This window comes from Pteronotus mesoamericanus, unplaced genomic scaffold (assembly GCF_021234165.1).
Source record: "Pteronotus mesoamericanus isolate MK-2021 breed Mesoamerican mustached bat unplaced genomic scaffold, CSHL_Meso_final contig_73, whole genome shotgun sequence".
NCBI classification, from domain to species: Eukaryota; Metazoa; Chordata; class Mammalia; order Chiroptera; family Mormoopidae; genus Pteronotus; species Pteronotus mesoamericanus.
The window spans coordinates 3,133,680-3,156,294 of record NW_026555245.1 but is presented as its reverse complement, the minus strand read 5'-3'; the positions used below and the strand labels follow the sequence as shown (position 1 = coordinate 3,156,294).

Sequence of the window (22,615 nt, the reverse complement as noted above, 5' to 3'; positions counted from 1 at the left end):
CTTCAAGGATGCTTTAAGACAACACTTGTTAAAAGTAATATGTAAGTATTTATACAATACATATGATATCCATGCAATATTAATACATAAGCTATATATACATACATATTTAGAATCAGCACTTAACCAAATACTTCAAAGTTTAAAACCCATTTGTATGCCACAAGGCAACAGCAGAACTCTTAAAAGTCACTATTCAAAGAGCTCAGGGAATCATAGAGAATTACAAACTGAACTTAGGTTCTAGCCAAAGGACTGCTTTTTTCTGTTGAGCTAACCTAAATCAGCTTCTTCCTTTGTTTCATATTCTGCGTTTTCTCAATTTTTATTTCTTAATATTTTGCATGCCTTACTACCGTAATAAACAGTCTTAAAATTTTTTATATCTCTTTTGGTCTTCTTAACTAGACTGTTAAGTTTTTTGGGCATTAAGACCATGCAGTAAAACTATGGCTGTTAATGAAAAGCAAACACATTTTACTTCCATGCTCATCAAAGCATTCCTATTTATGCTTCCTTCTTCTAGCCTCAACAATATCCATGTCGTGTGTATCCTTTACACACACACACACATACACACACGCAGACACACACAGACACCAAGACACACTTGTGTCATTTTGGCCTAAATTTCTTCTTTTTTCCACCACATACAATGGAATTCCTCATGAATTTAGGAATCTCAATTCTTGCAGATCACTAACTGACTTTAGAGAACACTCCATGAGTAAGGCCAGGGAAAAGCCTAGCATTTTAGATTTAAAAATTTACCAGTTTCAAAGCACAGAGAATCCATGTCACAAGGATACTACTAGATTTTATAATCATGTGAATGAAACCCTTACCTTTTGGTCCAATCTTTGCAAGGATAGAATGAATCTGCACCATTAATTCCTCATTTGGGGGAGATTCTTTGCTGGCATTCATAAGTAGCTGTAACAATATTTGGGAACCACCTTTGGCCACTAAGAAACTAGCTCTTCGACCTCCACCTAAACAATTTTTAAAAAATTGTTTAAACAGCAAATTTTCCCATATCATATCAGATATCACAAGTTATTAGCATTCAAGAAATATTTAAAGTAATGGCTTCTGAAATCAAACAGATACCATACAAATTTTTGTTTTATTTCATTTATTTTAGTTAGAAAATAGTACAGAGAGTAAATATAAGGAATGCCAAAATTCTATGTTCAAGCCTTCAGGGGTAGTTTGAGGAACACTGGAAGATACCAAAATCAAAGCAACAACAAGTGTATGACCTGTCAGTTTCCAAATTCCAATACTCAAAATAGCGTCTAAGAGACTATCAGAGAATTCCTCGAAAAGTACACAACACATTGTTGATCGCTATTTATAAATAGAAATTGAGACAAAAAAACTTACCAGCTGACACCAGCTCAACAAGAATGCTTAAGATATTAATTGTAGTTTGAAGATCTTTCGTGTTCTGAAATAGACAGTTTATTTGCTTTATTAAGCCACTGTTAATTCGTAATTTCCAAATTTTTTTCTTCCTATTGGGAACCACCTACGTTTTACAGGAGACCTTTCTAATTTCTCTAAGAACAAATGTTTCAGGTTTCTACTAGTCTCACTTATCACTTCAGTCTCTCCTTGTCCGTAAGAATTTCTGCCAATAATCTGAGCTATTATTTTCATAGTGTCAACATTTTTACAAGAGGAATTTGTCATTTGGTTTATCTTCTCCCAAACAGACAATACAAATAAATCAATCAAAATGTAAAAGTAACTACAATGTCTAAATGGTGCCTACCCAGTCACCTAGCTCCCTTCTCAAAAGGCAACTGCTTATCAGTTCTACATACCTACCTAAACATAATATGCACTCATAAAAGAAATCCATATATTATAAATAGATGCGTATAAACAGGTTTCTCCAAATACTGCCCTATGTAGATACTGTTTTGTACAGTGATATTTGTATATATCAGTAAACAGTTTCTTCATTCTTTTTAAGGACTACAGAAAATATTCCATTACATGGCTAAGCCATCGTTTATGTAACCACTGTTTATGTAGCAAATGAGATTTTTAAAAATCTTTTGCTATTAAAAAAATTGCAATAAAAACTACATATACTTACATGGGACTAATTACAGCTATATCTGGGATAAACTACTGAAATTTCTGGGTCAAAGAATATGAGTATTTTGATAGATATTACTAAATTCCCCTTCATAGAGCAATGTACACTCTACCAACAATATAGAGAAGGAACTATTTCCCAAAGATTGCACAACCAATCTAATTTAAAAAAATGTTTGAACACTGTACTTCATATTTCTCTTATTAAAAGCAATGTTTGAATTGGGAAAAAAAACACACACAGACAACAGAAGCATGGCATATTCAAGTAACTGCCTCACCTCCAGAGTAGAGAATTTTACAATGTCATATAGAGGACATTCTGAATTGCTGTGCATCAGTAACTGGCGTAGGACTCTTACTCTTCCTCTTTCCAAAAGGAAATTGAGTGTTGTCTCTATATAAGCATTTTAGCTCACAGACTGATGGAACCAAAAAGCTCCATCCAGACCCGATGGGGGACCGTACATAACCAGAGACCCTTGTCTTAGCATTGTAGGTGTTAATTGGACCACTGACTCAATGAGGAGGAATTTGGAATTAGGGGACAGATGTTTATTAAAGAGAAGGTAATGAAAAAAATACAATAAAAATTTTTTTAAAAAAAGAGACAGAGAGAGAAGCATGGATTGTGGCAGCACTACTGCTCTGTGTTTGGCAAAACTGATTTCATCTTCTTCTTAGATTCAGAGCCAAACCACATTTTCCAGCCCTTTTGCATTGGGTTGACCAAAAAGTTCATTTGGGTTTTTCCATAGGATGGGCTCTAACAGTGCTTAGTTGTCTTGAACTTCATTTGAAACAATTTTGTTAGATTGCATTGTGACAGCTGTCATATCATTATGCCCTTAAAAAAAATCAAAATTGGTGAATTTTTGTGTCACCATTTTAATATTATCGATGGAAGAAAATATGCAACATTTCCAGTATATTATGTTTTATTATTTCAAGAAAGGTAAACAACACAACTGAAATGCCAAAATAAGATTTGTGCAGTGTATAGAGAAAGTGCTATGACTGATTGAACATGTCAAAAGTGGTTTGTGAAGTTTCATGCTAGAGATTTCTCGCTGGACAATGCTCCACGGTTGGGTAGACCAGTTGAAGTTCATAGCGACTAAATTGAGACATTAACTGAAAACAATCAAAGTTATAACACGCAGGAGACAGCCAACATACTCAAAATACCCAAATCAATAAAGTTATTGGTGAAAATGAAAAATGCATCTTTTACTTTATGGAAAAAACTAAATGGATTTTTTAGCCAATTAGGTTTCAGCTGTGTGACTGATCTCAGGCTATTGTAACCTGAATGGAAGTTGCACTGTTATATCTAGGCCTTATCGAGACAGGTCTCCCAAATGTAATTTGCCACCTCCTACCTCTGTTGACCTTAATAATTTGTGACATGAGCAAACAGGGGAGAAAAAACCAAAATGATGCTCAATCTTAAGTGCAATTTGTGTTTCTTTTGCTGGGAACTATCTGTTTATAACTTTTAAATATTTTCATATTGGGTTGAGTTTTCCCTTAGTAATTTGTGGAGGTTCTTTATATGTTAAAGAAATTATACAAATTGGCCCTAGCTGGTGTGGCTCTATTGGTTGGAGCATCATCCCATAAACAGAAAGGTCACAGGTTCGATTCGTGGTCAGGAGATATGCCTGGATTATGGATTCAGTCCCTGGTATATGAGAGATGACTGATCAATGATCCTCTCTTACATCTACATTTCTCTCCCTTTCTCTGTCCCTCCCTTCCCTTCTTTCTAAAATCAATGGGCATGTCCTCAGGGAAGGATTTAAAAAAAAACTATACAAGTTGAATTATTTTTCCTCAGTTTGCCTAGTGTCTGGTGTTTTTTCCCCATGCACTTTTGTTGATGTAGTTGAATTTATCAATCTTTTCTTTCACAGCTCCTTTGTTTTACTTAGAAAAGCCTTCTCTATTGTGAAATTATTTTAAAATTCCTCTCATTACTTCCTCTAGTACTAAGATTTTATTTTCCATGCTTAGGTATTTGCTTGATATGGAATTTATTTTGGTGTAGGAAGTTAGGATCAAACATTATGCCTTCCTGCATGGCTACCAATTTGTCCCAGCTCCACTTATTAAGTAATCATTCTATCCTTCATTGATTTGAAATGCTACCTTCTATTAAGTAGTACTAAATTCCCATAAGCATTTTAATTTAGTTTTGGATTTTTTTATTCTATTACACTGATGTCTATCACTTACTCACATATAATTTCTAAAGTTTTATAATGTTCTCTGATATTTGGTGGGACTGGTGCTTTCTCATTTCTCTTCTTTCTAGAAAGAAGAGAAATAGCCTTTCTTTTCTTGCTTATTATTTTCCCATTGAACTAGAGGAAAAAAAACCAGTATCTTTACTGAGACTGTTTTAAACTGACAGATCAATTTAGAATAACAGCTTTATGTCATTTTTGATAGGAAGTAATTCCTATCAACAAACATGTACTCACTCCTTGTTCTTTTTTTCTAGTTCTATTGAGATATATTTTGATATATAACATTGTGTAAATTTAAGGTGTACAACGGTACTTACCTCCTGTTATTAATACTGCACTGAATAAAATATAATGATTTGAATATATCCTGATGTTCCACGCAAAACTTTTACACTGACACAGAAATTTAATTATTATAAACATAATAGTTATTCAACCAATATAAGTAGTAAATTAAATCACAAATATATACCAGCTGACATAACAAAATAAATGAGAATTTCTAATACCAATCATTTACTTTAAGCTAAAGACTTATCTCCAGCTAATGGTTTATTTTCTATTACCAACTAGAATGGCATGTAAAGATTTTTTAAAAATATATGTTTATCATGATAACTATAGGGTAATGTACTTAGCAGTTTACCTAATATATATTATAAAGTTTTTATCACCATTCAAAATGTTAATTTAAAACATAAAACAAACTTCCATTCATTGGCTTCACCTCTAGGATAAAAATTCTATACTTCATTTATATTTCTTTCTTCAGTACTGGTTGATATTAATAGTTATATAAAGTCGGTAAGTGATTTACCTCTAATGTTGACAGTAGAACCTCCACTCCTGTAGAACCTTTGGCTGTCATTTCTCTCCTTGTTTTTTCTGAAAAGCAGAAAAAAGAATTTCTTCTAAAACATAAAATAAAATTACATGTAGTTTTATTAGACAGCTAACATAGAATAAACAAGTCTCCGTGGGTCCAATAAACATTCTAAATTGGTTCTTATGTGTTCCTTCCTCTGATGTTGCTAATTCTACTCTCTGGAGACTTCCAGGTTCACGAGATCTTCCCCGTACTTCATCACGGCTCCTATTAGGTACTAGGTGACTCCCTGGATGTCCATCTGAAATCTTAAAATCACTAACATAGTGCCAGTACCAGAACTGGAGGTGAGAAAGGAGTGTAATGTCAGGCCCTCTTTTTCATCTTCCTTCCATCAAACTGATAAAAACAGAAATCTAGTACCATTTTAAATGTTTTCATTGAATTAGTACTATTTTAAAATTCTGAATCATACAATAACAAAATTAAAGCTTCTCCACAATTATTCTCCTTTGATTAACAAAAGAAAGGTAGATCACAGGTCAACATTTAAGAAAGGAACCAGTATTTACTACTGTGTTTGTTTTACCACATGCCTCATTTATGACTCACTGTGCCCCCATCCCGGGAAAAAAACTACTTTTCATACATCAAAAATTTAAATTCAGAAAGAAAAAATCTGCACTAAGTCATCAAGCAACTAAGAGACCAGGTGACCCAAAGATGCTTCTGAATCCAAAGCTTCCAGTCTTTCCTGATTTAATACATTTATTTTGAGTCACAGGAATTATTCTTTGAACAAGACTGTTGCAAAAGATATTTACTTCCCTTCTCCAACTTTTCACACCTAAATATTAGTGTCAGAAACTCTTTTAATACAGGATGAAAATGTCCATTTCACATTTTGAGATTTTTAAAAGAGAGCACAATCTATTCTAAATACAGCACATATACAATAAAGTTCAAGAGCCTGGTAGTACCAAATTTGTTCCATATGGGGATAGTCAAGGGTATTTTAGAACATAACAATGAGCACTGAAGCCCTGATGAGCGGGGCAGGGGGGGTGGAGTGATACCTGGCCTTCAGAATGTTCTATTTCTGCCCAAAGCAAATCCTGTTCAGCTTCCCTTGTGCATGAGCAAAGAGTTACATGTGGTATAGTTCTAACACATGCAAATTATACATCTTCAATTTCATAAGAACATGAAACATGGAATGTCCAATACAAGCCACAAAATCTCAGAACTGGTTGAAACTTAAGAAATCATTAGTCAGATATCCTTCTGAAAATTAAGTTACTCTAAATTAGAAGTTATTAAAAATAGGGACTAATGTACTAATGTACTGCAGAGAGATCATGGTATAATGTTATTATGGCAACTATCAATATTCCCTACAATATAAATATGCTGGATATTAGATTCATATTTATTTTTAAACTAAGAATCTCATGCTATCATCCATCATCTCAGGTCCAGATACCATCCTTTCTACCTATTCATGAGTAGAGATTCAACTTCTATTGACATACTGTTTATATTTCCACATATTTAACAAGCCTGATTTTATATTGCCTCCCCCTCTATCTCCCACTCTTCTTTCTTTCTCAGTGAGGCTCCTCAAACAAACAGTCTGTACTCCCTGTCATTACTTCCTTTGCCACTCACATTACAAGATATTATAATCTTCTTTCTAACCTCACCACTTAAAAGTACTCCTTATGACCAATAACTTATTATCAAATCAAAAATGTCTTTATTTTAACTAACCTCTCTGTTACTTAACATTGCTGACTACTGCTTCCTCTCTTGGCCTTTTTTTTTTTTTAAACAGAGTCCATCTGAGTTCTTAAACCACTACATGCTTTCTTCAACACCTTTAATGATCAAAATGTTATATTTAGCAGACAAAAATTTTAAAGCACCTATTATAACTATGATCAATGACAATAAGAAAAATAACCTCACAACCAATTAAAAGAAATAAAACCATAGCAGGATATACAAATCATTTATCAAGAAAATGCACATTTTAGGAAAGAAAAATATAATTACTGAAATAATCAGAGAGACATAATGGCAGAATGCAGAGGAAAGAGGCAGTGGACTTGAAGATACAAAATCAGAAATCATCAAGTCTAAACAAGAGCATTAAGATTGAAAAATCTGAGCCTCAAAAGGCTGCTGAAACAATCTCCAAAAGTCCAACATATGTATAATTGCAGTCCCAGAAAAATAGAGAATGAGTAAGTAAAAAAATTTGAACAACCAAAACTTCCCCAAATTTGGTAAAAACACAAGTGTACAGATTCAGGAAGTTCGCAAATTCCAAGCAGAATAAATATTAAGGAAACGACACCCAAACTTTTCAAAACCAAAACTAAAGGAAAATCCTGAAATCAACCAGAGGAAAAAATATATATTACTTTCAGAAAAACAAAGATTCAAAAACAGCAGATGTCTCATTTGAAATTATGGAAACCACAAAATAGTGGAAGCACTATTTTAAGTACACTGTATAGTACTGAAAGACAAAAACTGTCAACACAGATTTCTGCATCAAGTAAAAACAGCCTTCAAGAAATAGGCAAAATAAACCCACTGTCAGATAAAAGAAAAAAAAATGATCTTCCACAGCAGACCTGAGCTACTAGAAATGCTGGAGGAAATTCTATAGGCAAAAGGGAAATGACACCAGATCAAACTCACATCTTTAGAAAAAAATAAAGAGCTTTAGAAATGGTAAATATCTGATAAATATAAAAACTCTTTTTCTTCTTAATGTCTTTAAAATATACACAACTGTGTAAAACAAAAACTGTCTTACAGTGTTTATAATGTATATAGATGTGATACATATAAAAACTATAGCTGAAGTGGTAAATATAAATAGATCTATAAGGTCCCAAGGCAGAAACAAAGAATAAAAACAAAAAGTGTACAAACCTAAGTCTAAACAACATTACAATAAACGTTAACAAAGTAAGTGCTAAAATGAAAAGGCAGAGAATGTCAAACTGCTGTCTATAGAAGACAGAGTTTAGGTTCAAAGATACAAATAGGTTCAAAGAAAAAGAATGGGAAAAGTTATAGCATGCAAACAACAACCATAAGAAAGCTGGAGGGGCTATACTATTATCAGAAAAAATAAACATCAAGACAAAAAAAACTACCTGAGATAAAGAAGCACATTCCATAATGATAAGATGGTAAATTCATCAAGACAACATAAAAATTATAATTGTGAATGCACTTAATCATTTTCACAGGACACTCTCATAGTCACATATAAAATGCAGATAACTCTCCAGGACACAAATCTCAGCCTTCTCCCTCCCTTCGTTCAAAGCTACTGAATTTTTCACTTTTTTCCCCCTAACTTCTTTACAAGGCATAAAACAATAATTATAACATTGTATTATTGGGTTTCTAACAAGTATAAATATAACACATATAACAACAATAACAGGAGTGAAAAAAATAGTGATATATTAGAAAAAAGTTTCAATGTTTTCCCAGAATTGTTAGTCTTAATCTAAAATTCATTTTAATACAATGCATATTGTAATCCCTTCAGGAACCACTAAGAAAATAACAAAAAAAAAAAATTTTTTTTTTTAATTTTTTTTTTAGGTTACAAAAATCAATGCTCTACCCAGGTAATTCAGTTGGTTGGAGTGCCACCCTGATACACCAAGGTTGTGAGTTTGATAGTCAGTCAGGGCACATACAAGAAACAACCAATGAATGCATAAATAGGTGGAACAACAAATGGATGTTTCTGTCTGTCTATCTCTCTCAAAAATCAATAAATAAATCTAAAAATCAACAGATTGCACAAAAGAAGACAGTAAAAGATGAGGAATGTAAAAAGGGAAAATCTTTCACTACTAACTCATATTGTGTTGACTGGTTAATCTAAGGTACTCTAAACAGTCATTGTATTACACAACCCCAGGAGTCAATATTAGGAGTTAGACTCCCCAGTGGTGCTGGCAAAGTGGAGAGAAGGGCAGTCTGGAAATGGCATGGCTGGGGGCATTTTTAGCAGTAATGTTCAAGTTAAGAGCTTCCAGGCTGTAATGGGAAGTCTACAGTAGTGGAAGCAGTGTACCCAAATGTTATCTATAGATCTGAGGGATGTTGTGTGTTGGTTTTTTGTTTTGTTTTTAGAATAATACAGTGAATATACTTGGTACATCTATCTTTGCACTAATACAATGAACATCCTTGTACATCTATCGGCCTTAGTTGATAAGCGTATTTCCAAAGGCTAGAATATAGTACAGTGACTTTCTGAATTAAAAGGTGCAGGTATTTTAGATTTTGCTAAAAACAAGTACAATCTATTAGAGACCTTGCGTGAGTTTGGGAGTACTGTCAACTACCCTCTACACACATGGGTTGCACAGGAGAAAATTATCAAAAAAAATCAAAGGTCTCTGACAACAAAGAAGGATTAATAGATACTAAAGCTCCTAAACACAGTAAATGCCTACTAAACATCTTACTTCAATGACCTGAACTTCCATAATAACAAAATAAAAAATTGAACATAGAATATTAAATGTGAATTGTCTGGATCTTAATTTTAACAGAATGCCTCAGTGTCACTGTTACATATTAAGGTAGCTGGGTGTTACCTTTATGTAAAAAAGAAAACTCAGGTTTGTTGTTGTTTTTTTAATCAAGTACATGTTTTAGAAACAAATTCCTTTTTTGAGAATCAGTTGAGGTATATCTCCTCTTATTAAACCATTTTACATTCCTGAAATTAGTGTTCTTTTGCACTGATATTTATCTCTTAATGTATAATCAGACTTAATTCACTAATATTTGGAATTTTTCACATTTATGTAACCTAAGTGCAAAATCAACACTTTTTTTCTCTTGTACTCTATCAATATTTTGATACCAATGCAGTAATACTAGCTTCATATAATAAAGATATCATTTATTGAATATTTTTACCATTCTTTTTACATTCTCCTCATATAAAACTCATAATAATTACTCATAAACTCATAAAACCATAATAATAATAGATATCTCTTATCTCTATTTCAGAAATGGTACAGCTAATTCCTGGAGATTCAAAACCTCCCTAAGGTCACCCAGCCATTGAATGACAGAGTCTGCATTTCAAAGTGGGAACCACACTAACAACCAATGTTATATGTTATCTGGAATATTTTGTCAACATCCTAGAACAAGCAGCACTAGAATTAGGTGTTTGAATATTGATGGGTGGTGGGGGAGAAATTCATACATAAGTAAAATCATCAGTTTTTAGAAACAATGCTTTGAAGATTAATCTCTTCCAGTTATTCCATTTTCTACTTCTTGAGCCTATTTGAGAAAGTTCAATTTTTACAGAAAATCATCTACCAAAAGTTTAAATATTCTTAGCATCCACTTTTAAAGAAATTAAAAAAGCATTCCAAAAACAAGAAATTAAAGCTTACCTTGACTTTGAACCAGATGAAGAATTTTTGATGTGACATATCGGGCAGTATCTGATTCTGTAGATTCAGCATTGATCTTCTCCAGCTGAGCCAGGAGTCCAACAATCCGAGAATTATTGGTAAGGCTAAAAAGAATATTACTTTAAATTAGGGTATATAAAGACCACTGTTTTTATACTAAGTGAAATGGGAAGTGTATGCGCACAAGAGTGATGCACTCTGACTTGCATTTCAAGGACTCTATTTGGCTGATATATTGAAACTCAAAGAACAACCCCTCCTCCTAATCCCAGGCTTCCTGAATTTTCAATGTATTTACTCCATCCATTAATATTTCTGATTCACCATCTTCTCTCCCTTTCAACTGGATCATACACATCAGCACGCTAATATGATCTAGGAGCTCTCACTAGCTACCCCGTTTCTCTCCTACACCCTGAATGTCTGGATTTTCTCTCTCAATTTCCTCACATAATGTTTACTTTTTCAAACTACTAGTTTGCCTTCAGCACCCTGAGGTCTTCCCAAAACCTCCTGGTTGCTTCTTTCCTCATCATACTCAGTATCTCAGTCCTATCCAAATCAGACAGTGCCCTCTTTCTAAAAACACTTTCTTCTTTGGGCCTCAATAACTCCATTCTCTCCTGATTTTCTTCTTATCACCATACTTCTTCCAGATGTCCTCCATTGGCTGTTCCTCTGACAAACCTCGACCAGAGGTATCCAATCTTTGGGCATCTCTGGGGCCACACTAGAAGAGTTGTCTTGGGCAACACATTAAATACATTGTGACATGTAATCACCAAAAAAAATCTCATAATATTTTAAGTAAATTTACAATTTTGTGTTGGGCCACATTCGTAGCCATACTGGGCCGCATATGTCCTGTGGGCCGCAGGTTGGAAACCCCTGCATCTAGACCCTGACATCTCCCCCTACGGCTCTATCCTGATACCCAGCTCTCATCTCTTCACTCGCTCCACTCTTCTGCTCTGAGTGGTCTCATCTAATCCCACAGCTGTAATTATCATTTATATACTGCCTGGTTCCTACATTCAACTCCAGCCTCAGTTTCTGATAGTTTACCCAATCTAACAAGCCCAACATAAAAAAGTTTCCTTCTCTGAGCCTATTCTTTTCCCAGTCTTTCCCAAACTCACATGAAACCATCAGCTGCTCAAGACAAAAATACAGACCTCCTTTCCCACAGACCAACCCAAAACCAGCTGCATTTCTACAATATCTCAAATCTTTCTGCTTCTCTACCCATGTCTGCTATTACTATCCAAATCCAAGCAATCACCATCTCTCACTAGATTACAGCTTCCTAACTAGTCTGCTTTCATTCCTGCTGCCCAAAAATCTATTTCACAGTAAGTTTTTTTAACTTTTTATTTTGAAATAATTATAAAGACTCACAAGAAATTGCAAAACTAGTACAGTGATCCCTGACCTTTCACCAAGTTTCCTCAATGGTTAAATTTTACCTAACTACAGAACAACAGCAAAACCAAGAAACTGACACTGGATCAGAGTAAAATCTTTAAGGATATGTACAATACATCATTAAGAGTTTTAACACATACACACTGAATACAATATATTCTTTAATGTGTGTGCATATATATAATACATAAGAAAATGTTTCATAGAGAGACAAACACGCATAGAAATGATGAATATCAAATTCAGATAAGGGAGATTAATGTTATTAGACAATTGTACACATCGTATTTTTAAGCTTTATTTCTTGGGTGACTGGTACATAGATGTTCATTATATTATGCTCTATCTTTTTGGTTTTCAAATATATTTCATATTTTTAAATAAAGAATTTAACATTTTTATATATTTTCTTTTTCTTCCAATATTTCATAAGAGAGAAATGATTCCTTAAAACTGTTATTGTAAATCTGAATGAGCAAAAACATTAACATTATGGAAAATACCAAACATGAACAAAAGAAGACAAAACAGAATAGTGAACCATCATGTACCCATGACCCAACTTCAACAATTATCAATTCATGGACAATCTTCTTTCACACATGCCTACCTGTAGGCACACACAACCCACTGGCTAATTCTGAAGCAAATCGCAGAGAGATCATTTCCTATATAAATACTTGGCATTATCTATTTCTAAAAAAATTCTGAGCCAAGTCTCTTCTTATTGAGAGCTCTAGTTCTTTTTGGTAAGCAATGGTATTAAGATACCACAGACTGCATACTAGGGAAAATACATCTAAAAACAGTTCCATGATCCATATTTAAAAGAAATTTGCATTATGGAAACCAAAATTCAAAAATATAATAATTGAGTGTGTTTTTCTAATTTTATTCAATTATTTTTCTTTTACAGGTCATGTATTAGTATTTTCAGTAACTAATAAATTGATTTTAAAAATTCAAAAACATACAAAACAATCTAAGCATAACATATATCCATTCCAGATTAAAGGCGTTTGGTCAGTAACTCTTAAAATTTTAAATTAAATTATACCACTATTAAAAAATAAAACTTTCCTCTAAGTTTCATCTAAGTGATTCCTTTCTGAGACTCATATTTCAAATAACAAATGGTGGATGAATATATTTTTTGAAGGAAGGCAAGCAAGTGGAAATTCAGAACATAGGCATATCAATTTCCCTCTCTAGCTCTACCTTTTTCTTCTACAAAATAAAAATTGAGCAAAATAATCTAGCCACCACCTACTCAGCTCTAAAACCTATAGGCAATTGACACTAATGTCGAGAGAATCACAGGATGAACACCAGAGGGCAGCTCTACCATCTGAATTAATTTTTTGACTTGGAAAAAAAAAAAAACTGTACAGCTTTTCAATGAACAATGTGAGCTACACTACAAAGCAGAAATTTTTTAAATAAAGAGATGCTTCTTCCCTGTCTTAATTTTTTTAAATGAATCAAAATGAGGCAAAGACCAACCTCCAGAGGTTCCACTTATAATTTTAATTATTTTACAGTGAGAAAATCATGAAATTAAAAATATGATCAATGGGAAATACTGTATCAAGTTAACTCCCAAATGTATATTTTAAAGATATTACCACTCAAATATTTGTTTCAGTAGGGTGGTCTCCTACTGCTTTTGATTTCTTGGGTATTACAAAAGTCCCAATGCTGTACAGATATTTTCTTTGCAACAAATAATTTCCCAAGCAAATGCAATGGCTATACAACCTATTTTGAAATTATGAATAAATTTTATTACCTTTTCCACTTTAAAACATAAATTAACTGCAGGAAATAAAGATGTTCTCATAAATAAGATAAAAACATCTGGCAGAAAAATTTCCATAAAAATATACAAACGTTTTAGGCTTAAACAGAATGCATAAAAATTAAGATTTAATTTCAAATATGGTTTTTTCCCAAAACGCATTATCACCTTTCAGAAATGTTTCTCATTTATTACTATTTTTTAAACTTCCTTTTTCTTTTAATTAATTTTGCTTTAATTACATTTTTACTGTTTCTCCTAAAATCCTAAACACGTAACTTTATTCTCCATCATAAATCAAAGGACATGAAAAAGAGAAATTTCATTATCATTCTTCTGTAGAAATATTTAAATATGTAAGGAAAACAATATTCTAACTGAAAGAGAACAATACTTCTTTGACTACTTCTAATGCAATAATTAAACACAATAAAGTCTAGCTCAATTGAGAATGGCAAGATGGCAGTGGAGAATTTATTGTGCACCACCTCCCGGAACCAAGCTGAAAATAAAAATAAAGAGGGGGAACATCCAGCGCTGGCTGGTGTGGCTTAGCGGACTGAGTTCCGGCCTGCGAACCAAAGGGTCGCCACTTCAATTCTCAGTCAGGGCACATGCCTACAGGTCCCCAGTAGGCAAGGTGTGTGATGTTTCTCTCCCTCTTTCTCCCTTCCCCTCTCTCTAAAATTAAATAAATAAAAATTTTTAAAAAATGCTAAAATTCCTTTTAAAAAAATAAAGAGGGGAACATCCACCTGAAATAAATAATTGAAGACTACCTGAAGACTACGTAAACAATTTAATCAAGGACAAACAGAAATCACCTGGAGACTGGTAGCAAGGGCAAAAACGCAAAAGAGGCTGACACCACCTTTACGGGGGTTGGGCAAAGGTTGCCACTGAGCTGTGGGAGCTTCCCTGGGAGAGAGGTGAAGCCTGGACCCCATACCAGGCTCCCAAGCACAGAGCACCAGTGATGGGATCACCCGCCCACACAGCATCCAGCAGTGGAAGACCTCAGGTTTTTTGTTCACTGGAGAGAGACAGAGCCCACAAGAGACAAAGGTACCTTTTTCTTTTTTTCCTTTCTTTTGTTCTAAGGATTTTGCGTTCCCAGCCACTCACCCTGGGCTGAGGCAAAGGGAGGGCAGCACAGTCTGGAGCCACACGAGGAGAGCCTGCAGTGGGAGGCTTGGGGGAGAGGTGTGAGGGAACAGAAGCTGGGTTGGTGCCAGGATACACCACCATACCACAGCAGCCATTATTATTGAGAAGAGCAAGCCCCTCCCAGGAGAAAAAGACTTACCCTACCCTGTAGGAAACCCATCGCCCCTACCCTCTGGAACCTTGCTCACAACACCCTGCATCTTTTTTTCTTCTTTCTTACTTTCCCCAACCTGCATCTTACCTCCTGCTATGGAGACAGCAACATAAGCAGGATCAGGGGAGGTAAAGACTAGCTTTAGGTCACAGCCACTCCATATATTTTCCCAGGAATCAGACTGGTGTTTTCCCTCACAGGAGAGCCTAGAAACACCTTCCTGGTTTCTAGCAGACCCAAACTCTGGGCCCTAGAGGCCCCACCTGACACCTATTAGGGGCTTTGCCCTGCCAAGTTCAGGGAAATAATCTGGGACAGACTCAGACATGTGGCGTGGGGGTGGGAGAACACACACACTACGCTCCCTGAAGTCTGAATGGGACCTCTCACAGGAGACTCAGGGGTCCCATCCTCCCAATCCACCAGAAGCCCTCTCAGAAACAGACAGGTCAGTGGCTAGACTAAGACCAAGGGCAGGACTGCAGGTAGAGAGGTAGGTGGAGGCAGCTGCAGCGGTGCCTTTGGTAGTTAGTAAACCCACCCCTGTGCCCTATGCTGATAAAAACCCAGACTTACAGAGCAGCCAGGCCCATCCCAGCTGCAGCCAAGCCCAGAGGAATCAGCCACAAACTATGCATTGAGTGATTCTTCAAACAAGCTGCCTACAGCTAGCTATGGACAGCATCTGACATTGGCTTTCACCGGCTTCAGATAACATCAGAGTTGTATCCAGAGGGAGAACCCGGCAGGCAAACACTGAACTCTGCTAAGATGAAATCTTTGATATTTTTCATTATTTTCATTACACTTTCCTTAGCATAGCTTTTTATCGTTTTTTCTTTAATTTTATTTTTATCGTTCTTTCAAATCTCATATTTTACTCTTCCATTTCTTCTTTCCGTTTTGCCTTCTTCCTTTTTTCATTTTTTTAACTTTATTTATTTCCCTTTCTTTGTTCTTTTGTGGTGATTTCCTGTTTCTATTCCTTACTCTTATGGTTTCTCTTCCTTATATCCTCTCATACACATTTTTCTTTCCTTTATTCTAATTTTCCTTGTAACATTCTATTTCTCTTTACACTTTCATTATTTTTTGCTCTTTTGTCATTGATTTTGCTGCTGCTGTTAGGTTTGTTTTTGGTTTTGGTTTTGGTTTTGTTTTGGGGGGGTTTGCTTGTGTGAGTTTTGTTTTCTGTGTTGTTTTGCTTTGTCCTGTCAGCACCAATACAACAGCATAAAAGACATGGTTGGGGTTGAGCCTCTCAGCCAGCCAGCCAGCCAGAGGGGAGAGCCCACCAACAAATAGGCCAACAACAATCAAGACAAAAAAACAAAAGCAGAGCACAAATAAACTGCACAAGGGGCATTCCTAGAGCATCTAGCTAAGTAAATCAAGGAGCCTGCACCACTGATACCCACAGATTCCCACACAGAAAGCCACCCCATGAAGATAGGGAATCAAATCAGATCTATCTAATACATAGAAACAAACAAGAACAGCTAAAATGGGAAGACAAAGAAACAACCCCCAAATGAAAGAAAAGGAAGAACCCCTACAAAAAAGAGCTAACTGAAACTGAGGCAAGCAATTTATCAGACATAAAGTTCAAAGTGATTGTTATCAGGATGCTCAAGGAACTAAGTGAGAATTTTAAGGAACTTGGGGAGAAGTACATCAGCATGAAAAAAGACAGAGTCCATGAATAAGAACCATTCTCAAACACAAGATCACTCTCAAAGATAGACCACATGGTAGGATACAGGATAAGTCTTAACAAATTCAAGAAAATGAACATATCAAACATTTTCTTGGATCAAAATGGCATGAAACTCGAAATCAACCTCAGTAAAGCCAATTGGAAATAAAGAATGCAATATCTAAAATAAAAAATACACTAGAAGGAATTAAAAGCAGGCTAGAGGAAGCAAAGGATCAAATCAGCAAGTTGGAAGGCAAGGTGGGAAAAAACACCCAATCAGAGCAACAGAAAGAAAAAAAGACTTCAAAAGAACAAGGATGGTTTAAGGTAACCCTTGGCTTCATTTTTAGCTTAATACAGAAGTTAATGTAGGCCAAGTCAGAAGTTCTCAACTTTGGAAGAAAACTCGTACTACCTCTGTACTCTTAAAATTACTGGAGACCCCCAAAGAGCTATTATTTTTGCAGGACATAATAGGAATAAACCTGACAAACAACATAAAAGACCTGTACACCAAAAACTACAAAATACTGCCAGAAGAAATTAAAGAAGATCACAAATAAAAGAGATATACCATGTTCGAGGATAAGCAGACTCAATGTTAAAAGTCAATTCTCCCCAAACTTATCTATAGAATAAATCAAAATCACAGCAAACTACTATGTAGAAATTGTCAAACTGATGCAAAAAAAATCCTATGGAAATACAAAGGAACCTAAAAAAGGGCAAACTTTGAAAAAAAAGAACAAAGTTGGTGGACTAATACAATTTCAAGAACCATTATAAAGCTACAGCAATCCAGGCAGTGAGGTAATGTCAGTAAGACAGCCCTCTAGATCAATGCAACAAAACAGAGTCCAAAAACAGATCCATGCATACGTGGGCAGCTGATTTTTGACAAAGGAACCAAGGCAATTCAATGGAGAAAGAATAGTCATTCCAAAAATGGTGCTAGAACAACTAGATATACATATGCCAAAAAGAACTTTAGTCATACCTCACACCATGTATAAAGCTTAACTCAGAGTTGAGCACAGACCTAAATGTTAAAACTACGAAACTTCTAGAAGAAAACTTTGGTAAACATGGATTATGCATGTATTTATTACATACAACTCTAAAAGCATTATCCATTAAAGAACAAATAAATAAAATGTACATCACCTAATTTAAAAACTTCTAAACTTTAAAAGACTATGTTTAAAATATGAAAAGTCAAGACTGGGAGAAAATGTCTATAAATCTATTAAAGGAATTGTATGTATAACACATAAAAACTTCTAAAACTCAATAATAAAAACAAATCAATTTTTAAAAAGGGAGATTCAGAAAGATACTTCACCAAATAAGATATGCTGAAAGCAAGTAAGTACATGAAAAGATGCTCAACATCATTAGTAATTATGGAAATTCAAATTAAAAGCAGAATGAGATATCAATACACCCCTACTATAATGGCTACAATGTTAAAACAATGGCCATAAGAATTTAAAAACTTAAAAAGAATAACCATACCAAGTGTTGGTGAGAATGTAAAAAACTAGTCAACAAACTCACAACTATCAACAAATGAACCTAAAAAACAAAAAGAACAAACTAAGCAAACAACTAGAACAGGGACAGAATCACAGAAAGGGAGATCACATGGAGGGTTATCAGTAGGAGTTGGAGTAGGAGTGTTGGGGAAAAAGTACAGAGAATAAGAAGCATAATTGGTAGGCACAAAATAGACGAAGGGAGGTTAAGAATAGTATAGGAAATGGAGAAGCCAAAGAACTTATATGTGCAAACCATGGACAAAAACTAAGGGTGGAACTGCTGGAGGGAGGGGGGGTTGTAGGGCAGAGGGGGAGAAAAGGGAGGAAAAAATGGAACTGTTACAGCATAATCAATAAAATATACTTTAAAAAAGAATGTAAAAAACTAGAATTTTCACATACTACTAGAAGAAGTGTAAGATGTAATGTCTTTGGCAGTTTAGTAGGCTGTTGGTAGGTTCCTAAAAAGAAACATAGACCTACTATGTTATTCATTGCAATCCTAGGTATTTGACCAAGAGAAAAGAAAGCATAAGGCCAAATAAAAACTAGTATTGTGATAAAAACTAGCCTTATTTGTGATAGCTAAAAACTGGAAACAAAACAACCCAAATGTTCACAATATGAATAAACAAATTGCAGTATATCTACTCAAGAAAATACTACTTAGTAATCTTAATAAGTATAATTATCATTGAGACACACTACAAGAGAAGAATCTCAAAATAACTATGCTGGGTAAAAGGAGCCAGTCACACACCCCTATGTCCCAGCCCCACATCTCAAAAAGACATACAGTATAATTCCGTTTATATAAAGTTCTAGAAACACAAAAAAAGAAAGTAGATCAGTGATTGCCTCAAGTGAGGGATGGGGCAGGAAGGAAGGATTACAAAAGGGTAACAGGAAACGAATGATGAATACTTTAGTATTTTGACTGAGAGGATAGTTTCACAGATATACATAGTCCAAACTTACCAAACTGTACTATGTATTTGTTGTACAATAATTATATCTCAATAAAGTTTAGAAAAATCACAGATGGCTTTAATAAGTACTTTTGGTACAATGGATAAGACAGAAACAAAACCAGAATGGTTAAAGAGTGTGAAATGAAATATAGATTGCATTTATACACTATTTTAAATTTTTTGGCTTTTAAGGGAATCATATAAATTGAGTAGTAACAAAAGAACACAGTCTATAAACATTGGAAATCCCAGATCATTTTTAAATGGTAAGAAATGAAGGAGTTAAAGATTCAAGACAAAGAATAAATAAAAGTTAAAAGACCCTGAGATGGAAGGAAGGGGGTAAAATCTAGAACAGAGGCGACAGAGTTAGTCTTTGACAAGAAAAGAGATATCCTCTGTTGCAATAAATAACAGGAGGGTAAGCAAAGGGTGGAATCAAAGGAAGCATGTAAATCTGGTTTAACGAGAATAAGGATATGGTGAACACACAATACAATACACAGACAATGCATTATAGAATTGTACACTTGAAAGTTATAATTTTCTTAACCATTGTCACCCCAATAAATTCAATAAAAATGTTTTAAAAGTATTACAAGAATAATCGATTTATTATCTCTAAATATCATGAGAGATGGTCATTTGCTGAGGGTATATATCTGAAGATTTCAAAGGTTTGAAAGGTAAAAAAAGTACAGCTCAGTGGATTAAGCGCAAGTCTGCAAACCAAAGAGTTGTCAGTTCAGTTCCAGGGTACATGCCTGGCTTGCGGGCCAGGTCTCCCTCCCTTCCCATCTCTCTAAAAATAAATAAGTTAAATATTTTAAAAAAGGAAAAACCCATCATTTGTGATGACTCCTAGATGGCGGAGGAGTGAATGGAAGTCACCCTGACCTCCTCTCAGAACCAAGCTGGAATTACAACTAAATTTAGAGAAATCACCCAGAACAAACAACTGAACAATAGCAAGAGAGAAGCCTTATAACCTCAGACAGACAGAACAATCAGCTTTAGCACAACCTGACTGGTAAGGAGGGCAATGGAGAGACTCAAGAGGGCTGGCGGGGCACCCACAGGCAGCAGCTCAAGAAGGATATTTAAATGGCCAGCTGGATCCCCCCTGAGAAGAGTTGGATCTAAACCACAAGCAGGGATCCCCAGCCTACAGCACCACAGCCCAAAAAGTACACAGATAACAGCCAGCTGAGAAAAGTGGCAGGGTTGCCCCCTGCCAGAGATGGCTGGCTGGAGATGCAAAGAGCCATTTAAAGGGCCAATGCATGAATTTTTATTCGCACCCACTCATCCTAAGCTCTGGCAAAGGTGGAAGCAGAGTGGGCTAGAGATGCCTGAAGAGAAACTGGGAAAGGAAGCTTTGGGGAGGGAACTAAGGGAATAGCCGGAGGGATCCCAGTGCTGACGCATCCCCCATACGACAGCAACCATCTTGCAAAGGCAGACCAGTCGCCTGAATGGCAGCAGCAAGAGAAGAAACAATAGCCCTGCCCCCAGGCTGTGGTGCCTAAACCTGACTGCTGAGTGTAGAGTGATGAGATTAACAACTGAACGAGACAGCCACAGACAGTAGGTTCCTGGAAGTCTCCAACAGACTGCCTAAGGTCAACATCTGACATCATCAGAGGCAAATCCAGAAAGAAAAAAACAGCGGTAAATAGTATAGGCTACCGAGACAAAATGTGGTCTTCTTTGTGATTTGCAGTATCTTCTTTATTACATAGCTTTTTAATATCCATTTTGGGTCCATCAAGTTTGTGCATGTTAAGTCATTAGATTTTACACTAATACTTTATTTCTCTCTTGTAATAGTCTCAATCTCTTCACAGCCTTATTAATATTGGTTCATTTGCTATTGATAGTGGGATTGGCAGAGGAGAGTTATTTCTGTGGCTGTGGATTTCTTTCCAGAGCTTTGTAGTTTTGTTCTGATATCACTTACACAAAAACACACAAGATGTGGTAGACAGAGTGACCCAAAGTCAACCACCTGGAGGGTATGACCCACCAAAGAACAACCAAAAAACAACCAAAATCCAGTTATTCCAGAGGGCCTACATAAATGGCACAAAAGGCATCCATAGAGCAGCAAGTTCAGGAGATTAAGGAGACTTCACGACTGAATCTCACAGGTCTCCTACCATAGAAGTTCACACCTCAAAGTAAGGAAGTCAAGACACATCAATTTAAGAAGCAGAAACAGAAGAAGAAGAGCCTCACAAAGAATAGGAAGACAAAGAAACACTCCCCAATCAGAAGGAAAGGAGGAATTCCTAGAAAGAGAACTAAACGAAATAGAGGCAAGTAAACTATCAGGCATTGAGTCCAAAACAATGGTTCTAAAAAGCTCAGTGAGCTCAGTTAGCTCAGAGAGAATTACCAAAAACCTACAGAGAAACTACAAGGCACTTACTATAAACTGTATCAGCATAAAAAAGGACAACGAAACTATCAACAAGAGGCAAGAGGAAATTAATAATACAGTTTCTGAACTGAAGAATATAGTAGAAGGAATCAAAAGCAGGCTAGATGAAGCAGAGGATCAAATCAGTGAGCTGAAGAACAAGGTAGAAGAAAGCTCCCAGAAGGAGGAGGAAAATGAAAAAAAGACTCAAAAAGAATAAAGAGGTGTTTAGGGAAATTCAAGACAACCTGAAACCTGTAGTAATATCCATAATATAGAGATACCAGGAGAAGAGGAGGAGCAAAGGATAGAGAACCTGTTTGAAAACTTCCCTAATTGGAGGAGAGAAAAAGTCACACAAGCCCAGGAAGCACAGAGGGTCCCATTCAAGAGGAACCCAACGAGGCCCACTCCAAGACACATCATCATCATTAAAATGGCAAATATCAAAGACAAACAGAATCCTAAAGGCAGCAAGGGAGAAACAGAGAGTAACATACAAGGGAGCCCCGATATGGCTAGCAGCTGACGTGTCAACAGAAACACTATAAGCCATAAGGGAATGACAAGAAATATTCCAAGCCATGAAAAGCCAAGGCCTGCAACCAAGGCTACTCTACCCAGCAAGGCTCTCAATTAAAATGGAAGGTGAAATCAGGAGTTTCACAGACAAAAGAAAGCTAAAAGAATACACCTCCACCAAATCAGCACTGTAGGATATACTAAAGGGACTGCTTTAAGAAGATGAAAAAAAAGACTGAGAAAGTG

At 35.5% G+C, this 22,615-nt stretch overlaps 1 protein-coding gene across 4 annotated transcripts in view; it reads right to left on the bottom strand.

Moving 5' to 3' along the window:
- The window catches only part of AGTPBP1 (ATP/GTP binding carboxypeptidase 1), a 147,096-nt gene that overhangs the window by 100,227 nt on the left and 24,254 nt on the right, over window positions 1–22,615 (bottom strand). For all 4 annotated transcript variants that reach the window (XM_054582945.1, XM_054582944.1, XM_054582946.1 and 1 more), the window contains 4 exons: window positions 10,653–10,777; window positions 5,179–5,246; window positions 1,387–1,450; window positions 846–992 (listed from right to left, as the gene is read on the bottom strand). In XM_054582945.1, the coding sequence (XP_054438920.1) occupies window positions 846–992; window positions 1,387–1,450; window positions 5,179–5,246; window positions 10,653–10,777 (404 nt within the window). The remainder of the gene's footprint in view (window positions 1–845; window positions 993–1,386; window positions 1,451–5,178; window positions 5,247–10,652; window positions 10,778–22,615) is intronic.